The sequence below is a fragment of the Typopeltis vanoorti genome, chromosome 3, assembly GCF_054136105.1.
Source record: "Typopeltis vanoorti isolate ZY-2024b chromosome 3, IOZ_Tvanoo_1.0, whole genome shotgun sequence".
NCBI lineage: Eukaryota > Metazoa > Arthropoda > Arachnida > Uropygi > Thelyphonidae > Typopeltis > Typopeltis vanoorti.
Genome location: NC_143551.1, coordinates 167,976,624 through 167,996,359, shown reverse-complemented (window position 1 = coordinate 167,996,359; position 19,736 = coordinate 167,976,624). Strand labels below are relative to the sequence as shown.

Here is a 19,736-nt window from a genome sequence, read left to right as displayed (position 1 = left end):
TCGCTAATCTTGGTATTTTCCATAATGTAAAAACACATTTCCTAGGTGCAAGGTGCAACCATTAAGTTACTTAAATATAAAGAGCCAATAGGCTTCATTTAGCAGAGTATACAAGTTCTTTTCGCTATACCCTTTGGTATCTATTTGGTCTAGCTACTCACTGATGAAGCCTCAAAAATGGCTGAAACCGGTCTGGGTAGTGACCTCCCACCATAATGTAATAAACATACATTTCCTAGGAAATGTGTTTTTACATTATGGAAAATACCAAGATTAGCGATCAGAACTTCCCCCACCTTTATTATTATTATTAAACAAGACCTCATGGAGTCAAAGACTCATCTAGGAGGTCCTTTTATCTCACACACATCTCATCATACCGCGTCTTAAACACATTCAAACTCCTTAGAGACACCACACTCTCAGGCAAGGCATTCCAATCACTCACAACTCTGCACGAAAAAAACCTGCCTCTCACTCCCCTACTCACACCCTCTTTATACAGTTTCCAGGGATGACCTCAGGTTCTCCCCTGATCTCCCACTATTCTCTGTAGAACTTCTCCACCATTGATCCTATAACAACCCCTTACCAACTTGTAGGTCTCTATCATATCTCCCCTCTTCCTTCTCTCCACTAGACTCTGCAAATTACATCTTTTCAATCTTTCCTCATACTCGACATTCCAGAGGTCAGAAACTACCTTAGTCAGTCGCCTTTGGACCCTTTCCAACATCTCTTCATCCTTCTGAAAACCAGGTGAACAAATCTGGGCACAATAGTCCATGTGTGGCCTAATCAAAGCCTTATACAATGGAACAAGAATCTCCCTACTTCTACACGTCAGTGTCCTCCTCATCATTCCCAGAAGTCTTTGTGTTGTCTTCACAATTTTGGCGATGTGTCCCCTAAATTTTAGATCCTTATCCACTATCACCCACAGATCTCTTATTTCCTCTACTTCCAACAATATATTCTCACCAATAAATTCTGCATCCCATCTTTGTTTTCCAAATTTTAAAACCTTACATTTTGCAACATTAAACTCACATCCCCATTTGCTTGCCCAATCACTCAATTTATTCAAGTCTTCTTGCAAGGCCACAACATCTTCACTACTCTTTATGGTTCGTCCCAATTTTGCATCATCTGCAAACAACTGAATATCTCCATCCAAATCTTCGCCAATATCATTAATATACAAGTTAAATAGTAATGGCCCTAAAACAGATCCCTGAGGCACTCCACTAGTGACTTTCCTTTTCCTGGATATTGCACCCCCATACACAACTTGTTGATACCTATCAGATAGACAGTCTCCAATCCAATGCACTAATCTAATATCCAACCCCATCTGCTCTAGTTTGACTGTCAACTTATCATGAGGTACTCTATCAAAAGCTTTTGCGAAATCCAAGTATATTACTGTGTATCCTTCTCCTCTGTCCAAGGAAGCAGTCACTTTATTGTAATAAGTAAGTAGATTACGAAAACACGACCTCCCTTTAGCAAATCCATGCTGTCCATCAAAGATTATACCATTGTTGTCAACCCAACTCCTGATCCTAGTTCTCACAAGCTTCTCCAACAACTTAACCACAACACCTGACACACAGATAGGCCTATAGTTTGATGCTTGAGTTCGATCACCTCCTTTATGAAGTGGCACAATCTTGCCATCCTTCCACTCTTTAGGGACTTCACCAAGTGCAAGACTCGTATTAAAAAAATATGTCAAGGCAGGTGTCAACTCTCTGGCACATTCCTTCAGAATACGCGGTGATATATTATCAAGTCCCAAAGCCTTATTTACATCTAGTTTACTCAACTCCCCAAACACCTCTTGCTCACTTACAGTCAGTCTCTCCTCCCCATCATCAACTGCTCTTAATCTCTCCATGAAGTCACATTCACAAGATTGAAAGATCTTTATGAACTGCTCATTAAGTATCTCCACCACACATTCTGCAACAGCTGTCTTTATACCATTTCCTCCAATCAATGTCATCCTTCCATAATCATTCTTTCTTTTGCTGGCTACATATCGAAAGAACTCCCTAGGATTCTTTTTAGCTTCATTAGCAAACTGCTGTTCATACCTCTCTTTAGCTACTCTCACCAACTAAGTCACGCTCCTTGCCTGGTCTTTGTAGACCTCATGAAATTGGTTACTTCCACTTCTCTTATGCTGCCTCCACAATGCCCTTTTTCTCTATATTGCATGCTTAATCTCTTTATTCATCCATCTCACACCTACCTTATTTAACCTTCTCACCCGTGGTATACATTTAGACATTGCATCCACTAAATATTTTTTGAAAATCCCCCAAGCTGCATTGATCTCTTTTCCAGCTAACTCCTCATTCCATGCTACACCTGCAAGCTGTCTCCTGAGCTCTTCATAATCACCCCCCTTGTAGTTCCACATATACCCTTTTTTCACAGGGGTCCTTGCACTACTGGCAACCACCCAAGTAATCACCTCATGGTCACTTTCACCAATTGGTGGATGATTTGATACCTCATTGATAATTACATCCTCCGATGAGATGACCAAATCCAAGACCCTTAATCCTCTTGTGCCCTCTGTTACATACTGTCTGAGGTAGTTATCCCTCAAAAACTCAAGAAACTCATTTTCTTTACTTCCAGTTGCTATCTCCTCATTCCAGTCTATATTGCCATAATTAAAATCATCCATAATGATCACCCTTTTCTTATTTGCTTGGCTTATTTGACTATACATTTCACTATCACCACCATCCACATTACCAGGTCTATAACAACATCCCACCAAGTATTTGATTCTATTCAGCTCTATCTCACACCATACTGCCTCAAAACCACTGGCCCCATTTCCCTCTTGCATCTCTACCTTGTATGGACATAACTCTTTCTCTATCATCAATAGCACTCCCCCTCCCTTTTTACCCCTTTTATCCTCATGAAACACATCATACCTTGCCATCTCTATTCCTGTCAGGATGTCATCCTCATCTAACCATGTCTCACTTATTCCGACAATCTCTGGGTGCACAGATGCAATTAGTGCAACCATTTCATCCGCCTTGTTTCTTATACTTCTAGCATTGGTATACAAACACAACAACTCATTTCTGGATCTACAGCTAGTTCCACTGACACCACTCACTCAATGTGATCTCTCCATGCTGGACTGGGGCCATTTCCCTTTCTGCTTCTTCATTTTAGAACCCTTTGCAATTCCATCTGTTTCCTTTTGATCCCTGATCATCCCATTACTTTCCTGCCTACACATGCTCTCACCTCCTCTTGGAGCATCCACCTTTCTCACGTTGTGTATCCCTGTCCACCCTGAGCCTCCCCGTGTCCCTGCTCCTCTTGCACACCCATTCTCTCATTTTCTATACTCATACCACTCACTTCCCCATTCATTTCCACTTCTTCAATCTCTCCTGTCTTACTCTCCTGCTCTTCCACATCACTCCCCTCTCGATCTGATTTATTCTCTCTATTCACTTCTCCACTTTCCAGCAGCAGTCTCTCCAAGCGACTCACACCATAACCACTCAAATGCAGTCCATCGCTCCCATACAGCTCACTTCGTCCCTCAAACTCATTCCACACATTAACAAACTGTACTCCCATCTCCTCACACATTTCAGCCAGAATATCATTCATAATCCTTGCTCTCTGCCTCATTTCACCACAATCATACCTAGGCAACACACTGACCACCCTTCCTGTCACACTATTCTCCTTTATCTTTCCAAGCAGTCTCCTGACATTCATTTTGACATGCTCTTTGTTCTCTCTCAAATCATTTGTAGCAATTAATATAATGAACTCTTTTGCTCGTTCCCGCCTCATATTCAATGCCTCAATCACTCTACTCATTTTACCGCCTGGAAAACATACCTTGTGCATTTTATCCTCTAGCACACCTTTAATAATGGAGTCGCCATACAACGCCACTCGCTCATCTTTTGTTAACTCTTTCATGCCATCATGATTTATTTTAATAGTTTTGACCTGAATTCTCTTAATTTCATTCCACATCCATTTCATTTCTTGCTTCATCCAATCCAATTCACCTTCCGAACCTCGCGACACATTCTCTCTATCATTAAATCTTTCTAACTCTCGACCCCCTCTTCTCACTTTCCCTCTCATTCATCCTTCTTTGTTTCCGTACTTTCGGTCCAACATACGTCCAACTTTCACTATCATTCTTCTCACTTTCACTCTCACATCTTTCTTTGTTTCCGTACTTTCGGACTAACATGCGTCCAACTTTCGCTATCATTCTTCTCACTTTTACTGTCATTCATCTTTCTTTGGTTCAGTACTTTCGTTCCAACATGCGTCCAACTTTTGCCATCATTCATTCTTTTTTCGCTATCATTCATTCTTTCAATTTTTTTTACTTGCGATTTCTGCATCACGCCATTTCTACTTTCATTCGTTCTCTCAATTTCGTTTCTTTCCGCCTCACTTTCGTCCCTTTTAACATCCGTTACGGTTGTCAAATTGCTCTTTTTCTTTTTTCCTGATTTTTTAACATTTTTTCGCCTGTCTTTCCCACCATCCTTCTCTTTCAAATGTGCACTCGCGACACAATCGGTACTAGCACTTTCTGTCATCAACTTCATATTCGCATTCATCAATTCCTCGTTCAGGTCACATTTCGCACACACCCTTCTTCCATCCACACTAAACATCCACAAATCATTTATGTAATCGAAGGAATACATATAACAGACCTCACATTTAACGAAACGACTGAAATCCAAATTAAAATCATGGAATGACAATGCCGCCGCCATTTTTTTTTTTTTTTCTCTGCAGGTTACTAGGTCTAATATTAACGATTTCGTATTTAGTTTAAGCAAGAAAAAAAACCCCACACTAATAATATCAGTAGCTGTTGCAACAAGTTGCCTGAGATTGTACTATGTACTAGGACTACTTGCATTAGCTCACGCTAGTAACTGCCGATACTTTTATAGTTTACTATATTCGGCATGAAACTCTCTGATTCTAATCTTTGAGTTTCTTATTCGGTTTTAAAACAATGTGGGATTTAATATCCCCTTAATTTGAATAATGTTTATGTAAGATTTTAGTTTTTATTCAAGTGAATAAAACTAAAATCTTATATGCCTAGTGGATAAGGTGTGGCTTGCTAAACCAGACTTTTTTGACTCCTGAAGTAGAATATAATCTTGACATTCTTCCATACGAATCTGGACCAAACTACCAATCTGTCCATAATAAACAAGACCACATGAGTATAGAATTTTATGAACAACAAAATGAGAGAGAGAGAGAGAGAGGATAATTTTAATTCAGAGGCTCCACAATCAGAGCTCCAGAATCCACTCACAACGGACAAGTTGTCATGGACTGGCACGATTCATAAAGTACAAAGCATTCTTTCAATGTTTAGTTATGAATGTTCATGATCTGAACAACAATATGTTGTTAGAGTCAGATTTTGCATTTTGGTAGATGAAATTGCAAGATGTGGTAAATAGAAGGTGGTAGATGACTTTCATTATTTAGAGGAGCATCACAACCTGCTTATTGCAGACCTGAAATGGCTAATATCATGTTTGGTCTCCAGAGCAAGGGGATTCCAGTGGGATTAAATCTAGAGATTCGATCCAACTGGAATCTCTATGTATTTAATCTGGATTAAATGCTTAGAGACTGAAAGCTTTCTCTATTTTGAGGGTAGGTACAGTAACAAAATGGTTCTCAAGGTGGCTGCCAGATAGTACATGTGTCCAACTTAATGCTAATGATAAAATTATTGTAGAAGAACAGACCATTTTGGTCAGGAAAAAATATCTTTATTATTTGTAGAATTTTCAACTAGGTTTCCTAGCCACTGAAAAGAGGAGATAAGCAGCTATGTTTATCACAATTAAATAAACAATTATGGTCTTCATCATAATCCTCCTCGAGAAGAAGTTCCCAGAATTTCAATTCAATATGTTAAAGGACTATCAGAGAAAATTGCAAGACTTCTTTACTAGAATGACCTACACAAGTTTCTTTTCATCCAGTTTAAAACTAAATTCCTTCCTAGCCTCTCCAAAAGACAAATATCCTCCTCTCTCTTCCACATAAACACAGGATCCCTGTGTTTATGTGGCATTAAAAGTTGTACTTTTCATGTTTGTACTACAATACTACAACAAACAATCATAGTATTATTATAATTAAAAAAAAAATTTTTTTTTTCAAAATCCATCTGTATTAACCAGAAAATAAAAATAAAATACAAAAAATTCTAAATATATAACTTTCATGTTCACTTCGCCCCCATCTGCCAACATAAATTGATGCACATCATCACTTGCAGGCATCTAGACTAGACCTTCTCTTTTTGAAAGAAACCTAAATTTCAGTTTACAACACTCACAGTTCATTTTATCAATCACAATTAACTCTAAATATGATACAGACAAATCAGCGTTGAGTACACACAAAATTTACAGGCAAAAATTACTAGTGGTGGTGGGCTGGAGATGGCGTTGATGTAGATAACGGTAGTGGTGGAGACTGAGAATTGTAGAAAAAATGCCTTTCATCGATGATTCTGTGGACTGCTTGGAGGTGTCAAGTAATAATAATAATAATAATAATAATAATAATAAACTCTGTATGATTGCTTTTGGAACAAGAGTGGCACATGTGTTTGTGATTTCTGATACTTATTGGAAGAGAATGTGATATTTAAAATCCTCTACTTCTGTCTTCCTATGGCTTAAGGTGTGCTTTCTCCATTAATGTTTATCTGCATTTATCATCTCCAAATCCTCAAAACCACTAAACTTTTCAACTTCTCAATGATAAATCCCAAATTTCTGCAATCTAATTACTCAAAAACAGTGAGGTCAGCTTCCTAAGCAATTTTAATGTCTCCACAAATCCAAATGCATTTTTTTTTCTTTTCTTTTTTAAAATTCCACTGATCAAGATGAAAAAGACAACAATGTATTTGCTATAAGTGATGATTTAATGCAAATTATACAACTAACCTGAATACATGATGTCACTCTATTCTCTCCCAACATCATGATATTTTCTTCAAAGTTCTCCTTCTAGGTATACTGTAGATTATGGTTTGAGTTCCAAGAAGAGAGGTAACTCAAACCACAACCTTTTTCAATTCCCACAACACTCCTTTTTCCAACCATATCAATCCCTGATGTCCTTTTGGAATTGCAAGAATGACAAGTGAGATGATATCTGGAACTTATATTCTTCCTTTTGGGTCAGACAACTGCTTCCACTCCTCTGAAACAAACATGTACACGGAATGAGGTACAGAAATTATTCTCACCATTTGCGATGGCCAGCATGTCCGCTCTCCAGCCAAAAGGCTACGAGTTCGAATCCCACCATGAGCATGGATGTTTGCGATTGTCTGTGAAAATACTAGTGGTGTTGATGGCAGTAGATGATGTTGTAGGTGCCCTCCCTTGATGAGTCTTTGGACTCCCTGGAGGTGTTATGTAATGATAATAATAATAAAGGCCTTCATTCATACTCTCAAAATACCTCCGACTTTTGAAGCCATGGTTTAACAATAGGTGAGCCAAAGTAGTTTAAACAAAAAATTCAGCATACTTCGAGTGGCTTACAAAAAGAACTTCAGTAGCCTGAAGCACATCGAGGCACATAGCAAATACAAAACAACCATCAGCAAATCCAAATCTGAATTGAAAGTGCCAATGGCAGAAAACTTACTCATATCTTCTGGTCCCTTGGAAAGGCAATCATATGAAAGTTCTGATCACCTGTACTTCTACATCTGTGTCATATCCAGATAGCATAACTATTAACTGTTACAGTACCTGAAGATAGAGCTGACTTGGTATTATTCCTCTCTTCTAACTCCTGTATATACGACCAAGGAAAATTATCTACTGCCATACAAAAACAATGCACACGTCTCTTGTAGTCTTGTGAAAAAAAAAAAAAAATCTTAAGTAATTAATCTAAATCCTGAAAATTTGTTCTTCAGAACTAACACTTTCACAAAATGCCTGTACACTGTTTTATTATTATTAAAAGAGACTTCCAGAGATTCCGAGACTTGTTGAGGGAGGCCACATACTACATACACACCAGCTATCATACTTATTCTTGAATTCATTCAGACTGCTTGCATTCACAACATCCAATGGCAATCCATTCCAATCATGCACCACCCTCTGAGAGAAAAATCTAAAGATAAGTTCAAAAGGACAAGAGGGAATCTTTGGAATCTCAGCTTCCAAAGATTCCCTCTTGTCCTTTTCCCACCCTCGATAAATTGAAAAATTCCATCAATCGAAATCCTGTATGATCCTTTCAGAAGTTAGTAAGTCGCAATCATATCATCCCTCTTTCTCCTGTTTGCTAGTATCTGCAGTCTACAAATTCTCAATCTGTCTTCATAATCAGTATTCAACAATCCTGATATCATTTTTAACACCCTGGTTTCCATTTTGATCAGAATCAAAAAATGGAAACCAGGAGACCAGACCTGTGCACAATAGTCCAAGTGAGATCTTATAAAGAGGCAAAATGACATCCTTATCTTTGCATGTGAACATTTGTTTCACATGCAAAGATAAGTTCAATTCATTCAATGTCTATGTGAATGACTTTACATTTACTGACATTGAACTGACACCTATTTTCCCCTGCCCATAATTCAAGCCTATTCAAATCATTCTGCAAGTACTGCATATCAGCAGCATTCCTGATTACCCTACCAATCTTTGTATCATCAGCAAATAGCTGTATGTTGCTTGTCAAATCCTTCCCAATATCATTAACATACAGATTGAATAAGAGTGGACCAAGCACCAATCCTTGTGTACACCACTTGTTACCTTAAATCTTGCAGACTCACATCCCCCGTATACCACTTTTTGATATCTGTCAGTGAGTCATCTTCTTATCCATGCTAATATTCTATAACTGAAACCCATTTTCTCCAATTTATGCAACAGTCTACCATGCTGTATTCTGTCAAAAGTCTCAGCAAAATCCAAAAGTATCATGGTGTATCCATTCCCCTTGTCTAGTTCAATGGTAATAGTTATAGAATATGAGCAAGTTACTATAACATGACCTTCCCTTAGTAAACCCATGTTGTTCATTGCAAAATAGACATTCACTGTCAACCCATTTCTGAATGCAAGCCCTAACTAGTTTTTCCCAATTCTTCATCACCACTCCTGAGATGCTAATTGATTGATAGTTGGATACATCGGCCTTTGCACCATCCTTGTGCAATAGAATTACCATACATTCCTTCCATTGCTTGGAATCTTCCCTGTTCTGAGATTCATATTAAATAGCATGGTCAAAGGAATAGCCAGTTCAGCTGAACACTCTTTTAGCACACATACTAATATCCCATCAGTCCCTATCGCTGAATTCTTATTCCGTTTGTGCAACAGCTCTAAATATCTCGTCCTCATACACCTGCGTTTCTTTATCCAGTGAAGAGGTAGCAGTAAGCTCAATGTTGCGTACAGCAGGTTGATAGCTTTTAACAAAACAGACACTCATTAGCTGAACAACCTGAACAACATCTTCTGCATCTGTAACCCTCATGCCATCTGGATTTAGAAGAGTTATTCTTCATATTCATTCTTTCTTTTACTTGCAGCGTATCGATAGAATTCTTGTGGGTTGTCTTTAGCACACAGAGCCAGTTTCTTTTCATACTCAACTTTACTTTCTATACAACAGTTGTGACTATTCTGGCCTGCTGCTTACAATGTCCATAATGGATGTCATCCTTAAAACCACACGATATTACTTCCACATCGTCCTTTTCTTATGAATCTCTTACTTAATAAGATTACACATCCATTTGACTCCGATCCTATTTATTTTTTGAACTCTTGGAACACATTCTGATATCGCATCATTTAATGAATTTAAGTATTGTTTAAATGCATTCCATGCACTGTTGATATTCTTTCCATTCCATTGAACTCAGTATACTCCTTAGTTGGTTATAATTTTCTGTTTTGTAGTTCAGCATGTAATCTTTTCTGAGTGGAATATTCATAAACTTAGTCACTTCCCAAGTGAGTACCACATGATCACTGTCACCAACTAGAGGCAGAATAGTTACATCTTTAACTAAAATGCCCTCAAATTCCTTCTGTCACATGCTGCTTGAGGAGATTGTCCTGCAGCAGCTCAATAAATGTATTTCCATTCTTCTCATGAGATTCTACTGCTACCCAATCAATATTTGGATAATTAAAGTCTCCCATTATGATTACTCTTTTTGCACTAATCTTTTCTATTTGGTGATGCATTTCTTCATCACTAGCAACCGATCCACCAGGTCTGTAACAACACCCCACTATGTAATTGATCTTGTTAGATTCCACCTCACACCAGATAACTTCAAACTCACTGCCACACGAAATATTTTTAGTAGTACTACAATCATAGCTCTGAACTCTAACTGGATTCAAGTCATCTGATATCATTAGCAGCATGCCCCCCCCTCCTCTCCTATCCTCTCTATCCTTCATAAAAATACTGTACCCTTGACACTCAATACCAGTCAGTACTGATTCTAATAGCCAGGTCTCACTAATACCTAGAATCTGAGGTCGCAACATATTGATTAAGGCAACAAACTCTACCCCTTTGTTTCTGATATTCCTAGCATTCGTGTACAGACATAATAATCTACCTGTTAAAGTTCATTTGTATAGTCTTGTCTGTAGTCTGCCTGATACAGTTGGACAACTTGCAGATCTCTATTCTTCTCTAATGCCTTATACTTTGTTTCACTTATCTTAATAAATGGAAACAAGCATATATATTTAACCTGTTCCAAAAATGGACTTAAAAGGATCTCATAAAATTATCAGAATACTGCCCACTTCTCTCCAAAATAACAGAGAATGCCATCAAAAAAGCTCTTTGTTACCTAGCACCCACCAACTAATCTATAAATTCTACACTCTAGCTTTCAACACATTTCATCTATTACTATCTCTAATTGGTAATCCATGTAGTTATCTTTCTGCATAAAGAGATAAAACTGGTTAAATGGTTTTAAAATCATATTCTATTCTTAAAATCAGATAGTTGTGAAAGTATATTTTTTGTTTTGTTCACAAGTACATTATGGTACGTGAGAAATTATTGCCTTATTTTTATTTATTTTTTTTTTATATTATGCCCAACAGGAATACTGGCTGTACACTGCTTTGTCTCCCTATGAATAATAGAATACAGAGGGGATATGTGGTCTTGAAATAGATTGTTTTCTGAATATCATTAGTGTTAGAAATATGGTTGACAAGATATGTACTGATTTGAAGGATATGGCATAGTTTGGAAGAACAGGAAAAAAGCTGGGTGGAACTGTTTCTTATGGTAGTAGAAAGTATTCTTGTTCAGAGATGAACTAAAGGAAAATGGTGCCAATGACTTTGAGAGTATATCATGTATATTATTCACTGGATGTGAATAATTTACAATATTTTGTGGAATACTGATACAGGGCAAGGAATTTAGAGGGCACTGAGCATGACATGTTTGGTGAATTTGGCTAATACAAAACAGGTGAGATTTCAACTAAAGCAACACAGGATAGAAAGATGAACTACTATCATAAAATAAGAAAACAGACTTTCCAGAATTCCTGGGGGATGATTATCTCAGACATTGTGGTAGAACAACCTTGAGTATCAACAAAATTCTTCAGATGACAACTACCTCTTAAAAAAATAATAAAAGTGTAGTCACATCATATTAAAGAATAACAGAAAAATTAAACAGACTGCTACACAAATACAGCCTTAAAGTAATCTTTAAATTCATTCACAAAATTGCAGAACTTGCTCATTTCCTCCAATATTAAATATTCCTCCTCTCCAAGAGAATGGACATATACAGATAAAACAGCATGATTACAATATATATATATATATATATATATAAAATATAAGTAGGTGGTCTGAAAAGTTCTCAGCCTTGACCATAGATGGCAACACTATTGGAAAGATTTTTTTTTTCTAAGTTGGTACATCTGTCATAAGCATCCACGTGAAATTGCAAGTCATTCTATCAAGTAGTTTGTTTTATACAGCTGTCCGAAGCAAAAGTGTTGTCTGTATCCCTCGAAATGGATAAAATTGAATATCTTGCAGTTATAAAATTCTTTGTAAAATAAGATTTAACAACAAAAGAAATTCATTCGAAGTTCATAAAAGTTTATTGACACTCTTCTCCTTTGTTTTCGACAATTAAGAAATGGGCTGCCAAGTTTAAACGTGGCCATACCAGCCTTGAAGATGTGCACTGCAACTTCACGTGGATACGTGAAAGACGTCCAAAAAGTGTAACACCACTAGAAATCATTGATCAAGTGTCCGAGTGGTTAGCCTAGTGGCTATGCGCTTCGCAACCATATGACTGGGGAAGGAGTGTCCCAGGTTCGATTCCCGTTGAAGACATGAGGAATTTAAGGATCTTCCTCAGCCATAGCCAAGTTAGCCGGTCTTGGGTGTGGGCAGTAGGGTTTTTCCCACCAGTTTATCTGGTGTTTTTCATCCCGCAAGCAGGAAACCTGGCCCCGTGAACACACACGGATCCACAGCCATAAATACCTAACCCCCCATGAGGGGGCCCAACTTGCCCCAATAGGGACAGGGGAGAAAAAGGGAGGAAACTCCATACGAATAAATAAATAAATAAATTGATCAAGTGCATGATATGGTATTGGATGACTGCCAAGTCAAAGTGCGTGAAATTGCTGAGACTATAGGCATTTCATGTTGGAGGTTTAACGGAATATTATCAGCACTGAGAAAGGATTAAAACAAATTTTAATACTTCCAACATTTCATCTCCGTCATAGAGACATCTTCAGGGATTACAAAGAAACTTTTTGTAACAACACACACACAAATACAATACAATAGTGAGTGAAACTGAAGTTCTATCTAGGTGGTGTGCCCTCTATGGGTATTTGCAGGAGACCTAGGATATAAAGAGGGATCTTTGATAATTAATGTTTCCCAAATTTTGGGAAGTTTAATGCAACCATATTTTTTTAAATTAGATTGATTCCTGAGTGCAGATGCAGATTCAAAGAACAGTCTTTCGTTTTTGAATTTACTATGGTGGTGCATGGTGTTTTTTTCCCAGGAGATCTTGTGGGTTGTATCCAAAACATGGTCTGCAAGGCCAGATTGACCATAATCATGATTGCAGATGTTCTTCTAACCGTGTGGTTGCTAATCTGCCTGTCTGTCCAAAGTAAGCCAGTAGGCACAAGGTACTCTATATATTCCAGGCAGTGCCTGGAGTATATAGAGTCCTAGGCCTACATCTTACATCCCAGGCCTCTTGCAAATGCCCATATAGGGTGCACCACCTAGATAGGACTTTAGTTTCAATCACCATTGTATTATATTTGTGTGTATTGTTACAAAAAGTTTTTTGTAATCCCTGAAGATGTCTCTGTGATGGAGATGAAATATTGGAAGTATTAAAATTAGTTTTAATCCTTTCTCGGTGTTGATAATATTCCATTAAACCTCCAACATGAATTCTTTACAGCACTTAAGCCTCAACACACAGATAGGTATTTCAAACGGATATGTAGGATATATTTTGCATGAAGAACAGCAAATAAAAACGCTTTGGGCAAGATGGGTGCCACACTTGCTCACAGCTGATCAAAAATGCATTCGCATGAAAATCTCTGAACAGTGCTTGGAGCGTTTTAACAAGGATATTTTATTCTTGTTAAAACGAAACTAATATATAGTATTTATCTTCTATATTCATCCCACTGTTTCAATATATTTATGCTAGATTGTAAGAAACAGAAGACAAATAAGTAGCTCTTTTGCTATTTGCTAACTCCAACGACAAAAATACTCAAAAAATATATGTATATTCTAATTCTAAAATGTATATTCTAATTGAGAGATATTAACAATCAAGAAATCCCTATGTTTCTTAAATGTCTGCATATCTGTCCCACCTGTAAAAAATTTTTTACAATAAAAGAAGTGTACAAGCCATCAGCACATCCTCTGCATCCAAACTAGGTGAATTTTAGGCAACGCTACTTAGACTCATATGGGTGTTTCTGCTTCATTCAATACTTCAGTGTAAACAGGAGCTAGTTTAAGGGCATAGCATACTGTAATTTTATATATATAGTAATGGAATAAGACATTCCAAGATGTTATAATTCACTTGACCTCAAAAAAATTCAATTTTTACCTTTAGCTGTGCCACAGAAGAGCCAAGTCCTTTCGTACACAATTCCATAACACCATAGGAACAAAATGTATCACGTACTGCAAGTATAAATTCATGCAAAAGATATCATAATTATAGATATCATATCAGTCATAGCAGATGAAACAGGTTACTGCAACCAATTAAAAAAGATAACTATAATTTGTCCATACTCAAAAAAATTTAGTCTTTAAATAAATATGCTAAAATGTATCTCATTTTGATATAAATTAAATATACTTTCTGAAAAACTATTAAGCTCAGTCACCAAACCAATGTTCGACATATGAAAAATGGATAACCCTTCAGATAAATACATCAGTAATCATGAAATAAATTTGCATATCCATTCAAGTGCAATCTAATTAAGTTGCAGCACATGGGTTTGGATGTCAGGTTGGTCAACTGGATTCAGGATTGGCTGTCTGATAAGTATCAGAAAGTTGTGTATAGTGGGGCAGTTTCAAGGAGGCAGAAGGTTACAAGTGGGGTCCCACAGGGCTCAGTACTGGGCCCTATATTGTTTAACCTTTATATCAATTACATTGTCAGTGGATTGCAGGGGGGTGTTCAGTTGTTTGCAGATGATGTGAAGCTGGGAAGGGTTATTAGTAATAGTGCAGATGTGGTAGTCGTGCAAGAGGATTTGAATAAGCTAGACAGATGGGCAAATGAATGGGGGTTTCGGTTTAATGCAGCAAAATGTAAGGTCTTGATGTTTGGGACCCATCGATGGGACATTGCATACTCTATTGGAGGAGCCATACTGGAGGAAGTAGGGGAGACAAGAGATTTGGGGTTGATGATTGATAAAAACCTGAAATTTAGGGGACATATTGCAAAGGTAGTGAAGGTAACACAGAGCATTGTTGCAATAATGAGAAGGATGCTGACCTGCAGAGATAAAAGAGTTATCATTCCGTTGTATAAGACCCTGATCAGACCACACTTAGACTATTCTTGTCAGATTTGGTCCCCAGGATTTGAAGGGGATAAATTAACTGTGAAAAGGGTACAAAGGCAGATAACAAAGATGGTTTCAGGACTGTACAATGTTAGTTATGGGGATCGGCTGAGGGAATGTGGACTGCAGAGTTTGGTGGATAGAAGGAGGAGAGGTGATATGATTGAGACTTTTAAACTATTGAGAGGTGGTTACAGGGTTGACACTGAGGAGTTCTTTCACTTGATTGAACAGCGGGAAGAAGTGATGACAAGGGGCCATCCCTGGAAGTTACGAAAGGAACCTGTGAGCAAGAGTGGTTTCTTTGCATGGAGGGTGGTTGAACCGTGGAATGCATTGCCTGATAGAGTGGTGAAAGCGAGAACGGTCAATGAGTTTAAGGAGTGGTATGATAGACTTTGTGTTTCCTAGGAAGGACCTCCTGCAATGAGTCTTTTGACTCCTTGGAGACCTAAATAATAATAATAATTATGCAGGCACAATTTTTTTCAGGTAACACAGTTCAGGATGTTAAATCATTTACCTCTCAGTTTATTCTTATCATGCCATGGCTAAAGATTCGTGAACTTTTCTCTTGCTCAACTTTTTTGCCTCTTCCAACAACTCTTTTACATCTTCTCTCATATACATACTTATCAAGTAATTCATTCAGATTAGCATAATCATATCTTCTACTTACTCCTTACTTAGATAAGGCCATGATCACAAAAAATAAGTGAAAATGTTACATTGGAAGCCTAATTGCCTTCAGTACCTAACATTTTTTTACTTATATTTTGTGAGGTTTTTGTTTTGTGTACATTACAATTCTCATACTGTATCCAAGATGACGGAAGCCTAAAGTTCTTCTACACTTTAGACTAACACTTTCCACTTATATTTTTGTGAACTGTGTGCATTATTGCAATTGTCATGTTGTATCTAAGATGATGTTTCTGTGATGCTGGCAAAATACTGTAGCCATTAAACCTGTGTTTATGTATTTTATTTATTTTTTTTATTGTGCTATTTTCATTCCATTAAACTTGAATATGCACTTTAATGTGAGAGTGAGAGAGAGTCATATGATCTGAATATTTTTTTATTGTGTATTCAGGCTTAGGTACTGGTTGAACTTGAATATACACTTCAACCAGCACCTAAGCCTGAATACACAATAAGAAAATATTCAGATCATATGACATGTTAGTTTCCAGACCACAGTCATATAGAGAATCACTGGCTGTTTCTCTCTCACTTGTAGATAAATGCATGGTTTAGTAACATTTTCAAGCAGCCATACATGAGTGTAAATGAAAAAAATCAAGCATTTATTTATATCAGATATGCAAACAAAAAATTTTAAATCCTGTTAACAAATGAAAAAGTTATTCTGAATAGCTTGACTTAAGGGAACACGCCAACCAGTTTGACATCAATCTATGTTGTTAACAGTTTTTCCATTTAAGCAATAAGACTGTCAAGTTAACTTGTATAACTTATACAGATAACTGTAGTATTAATCAGAGTAGCACTTTTCACTTCACTAAAAGCTTTATCTTTGTTTTTAACAACTATAACAATAGCATTGTGAGGTAATTTTAGCCTGCAGCCTATCTGAGTGTTTACTATACCACAGTTACTAAATATAATAATTGTAATCTTAGTATATAATGGATTTATGCATCTTTTTTTCACTGGAAGCAGTAGCACCCTTACTTTGAATTCATCATCATCATACGTATCATGGATTTAGGCATAGTATGGCCTGTTCCGGCCTTAGAAGTCATCGTTGAATCGTTTACGAGGACGTCCTGGTTTTCTTTTTCCTAATGGCTTGTACTTTAAGGCTTGTTTTGGTAATCTTTCTGTTTTCATTCTTTGAACGTGTTCCATCCATCTATGTTTATATTTTTTAATTTTTTCAATTACTGGTTCTTGGTTTAATTCTTTCATAATATATTCGTTTCTTTTGTGATCAAATAGGGTATACTTTGCAGTTTTTCTCATAAACTTCATTTCTGCTGTTGTTAATCTTTGTTTGTCTTTTTGTTTTATTGTCCAGATTTCGCTTCCATACATTAAGACCGGTAGGGCTAATGTATTGTATACTTTTAGCCTGGTTTGTTTTTGAACTAGGTTTGGTTTAAATATAGAGTTAATTACTCCTGTTATTTTTAAATATTTTGCAATTTTTATGTTTATATCTTTTTCATTTTCATAAGTGATCATACATCCTAGGTAGTTAAATGAATTCACCTGTTCTAAGATCTTGTTATCTAATACTATTTTAGTTCTTGCTGGATCTTGTCCTTTAAAGGCCATAGTTTTTGAATTTTCCATTGATATTATCATACCATAATCTTTGGATATCTCATTTAGATTTAAGATAGCTTTCTGTAAGTTATCTTCAGAATTTGTAATTATTATTTGGTCGTCTGCAAAGAGGAGAGTGTTTAAGTTAACTCTAGGTGAAAGTTTAATTCCTTGATGTAAATTTTTACTCCATTTTATTATTATTTCATTTAAGTAGATATTAAAAAGAGTTGCTGAGAGGGGACATCCCTGTCGGACCCCTTGGTTTATCTCTCTTGTATATGATAGCTCATGATTTAATCTTATTTGTATTTGATTATTTTCATATATACTTGTGATAGCTTTTAGGATATTATTTGGTATTTGTCTTTCTTTTAATATGTTAAATAATATGTTTCTTTTAACTTTGTCAAATGCTTTTTCAAAGTCAATAAATGCAATATGTGTTTCTAAATTATATTCTCTTCTTTTCTCTATTATTAATTTTAGGCAGAAGGCTGGGTCTATACATGATCGTCCTTTTCTAAATCCATTTTGTACCTCTAGAATAAAGTTTTCGGAATATTTCATTAATTTGTTATTTAAGATTCTGCTGTATATTTTGTAACAGGAATTTAGTATACTGATACCTCTATAGTTTTTAGGGTCATCTCTATTACCTTTCTTAAAGATAGGAATCACAATTGCTTTTTTCTATTCTATTGGGGCGATACCAGTTGAGTAAATTTTATTTAAAAATAATAAGAGTCTTCCTTTGAATCTTGTTCCTGCGTATTTATATAGTTCTGAACCTAGCTTATCTTCTCCAGGTGATTTTCCGTTTCTTGTTTCTTTCAGGCTGATTTCTAATTCTTCTTCAGTTATTTCCTTTTCATTTTCGTTGTTTGCCAGTTGTCTTTTTTAAAATATTTGTCTGTCCACAGTTCTGTGTAGTAATTTAGAAATTCGTCTAATTTCAATTCAGTGTTTAATTTTATGTTTTCTTTGGTATCTGCATTTAGGTGTTTCAAAATCTTATATACATTGGGTCTTATTTTATATAAATCATGTTCTAAATTAGAAACAAATTTATTCCATGATTCTCTATGTCTTTTTCTGACTTCTCTTTTAGCTATGGCTCTTATTCTTTTATATTCTATTTCATCTTCTAATCTTTTACTGCTGAACCATTTGTGATAGGCTTCTTTTTTCTTTTTGATTATTTCTTTGATTGTATCATCCCAGATCTTCAGTTTTTTTCTTTTATTGAATTTTTTGGTCTTTCCTAAGCTTTCATTTGCTGCTGTATTTAGTATCGTTTTTATATTAAGCCATTCTATTTCTATTTCTTCATTTTGTTTTATTTTATCTAGATACTGGTTAATTCTTTGTTCATATAACCATTGTACATTTGTGTCATTCAATAGTCTAGTTTTATAAACAAACGTTTCAATTTTTCTTTCTGTAATTGTTACTTGTAGCCATTTAGGTGGTAATCTTAATTTTATTTTAACAAGGAAGTGGTCACTGCTTATTTCATATCCTCTGTGAACTCTAACATCTAGTGAAAATGTTGATGTCTTTTCATTTAATATGAAGTAATCTAATATTGATTTCCATCCTCTTGCTGCCCAAGTATATTTATGTATGTCTTTATGTTTATAGAAGGAATTCATTATTTTTAGGTTATTATAAACTACAAAATCAATCAATTTTTTACCATTTCTGTTTAGAGTGTGTTCTCTATGTATTCCTATATTATTATTAATTTTCGTGTTTCCAATTCTTGCATGTAAGTCTCCTGCTAAAATTATGTAATCATTTTTAATTTATTATATATGTTTTGTAGCTGATTATAAAAATCAATATTATCTTGTTCTCTTCCTTCTTCTGGGGCATATAAACCAATTATTGTTAAATAGCCTCTATCTATTTTTATTCTAGCTTCTATTATTCTTTCATTCCATAATTTATAATGTTTTAACTGTTTTGAAAGGGAGTTATGAATCCAAATCATTACTCCTGCTTGTGCTCTTTGGTCTCTGTCGACTCCACTGTATATCACATTAAAATTTTCAGTTCTCATAGTTCCTTTTAATTTCTTTTTTGTTTCAGTGATGACTGCTATTTTAAAATTTCTTTCATTTAATAACTGGTCTAATTCTGTTTCTTTATATGCTATTCCTCTTACATTCCAGTTTGCTGTGTGTGTTAT

General features: G+C 36.0%; 1 protein-coding gene across 1 annotated transcript in view; it reads right to left on the bottom strand.

Moving 5' to 3' along the window:
- LOC150108732 (disco-interacting protein 2-like) overlaps positions 1–19,736 on the bottom strand; it is a 936,780-nt gene that overhangs the window by 61,201 nt on the left and 855,843 nt on the right. The window contains exon 36 of the mRNA XM_090416186.1: positions 14,266–14,342. Within this exon, the coding sequence (XP_090272312.1) occupies positions 14,266–14,342 (77 nt within the window). The remainder of the gene's footprint in view (positions 1–14,265; positions 14,343–19,736) is intronic.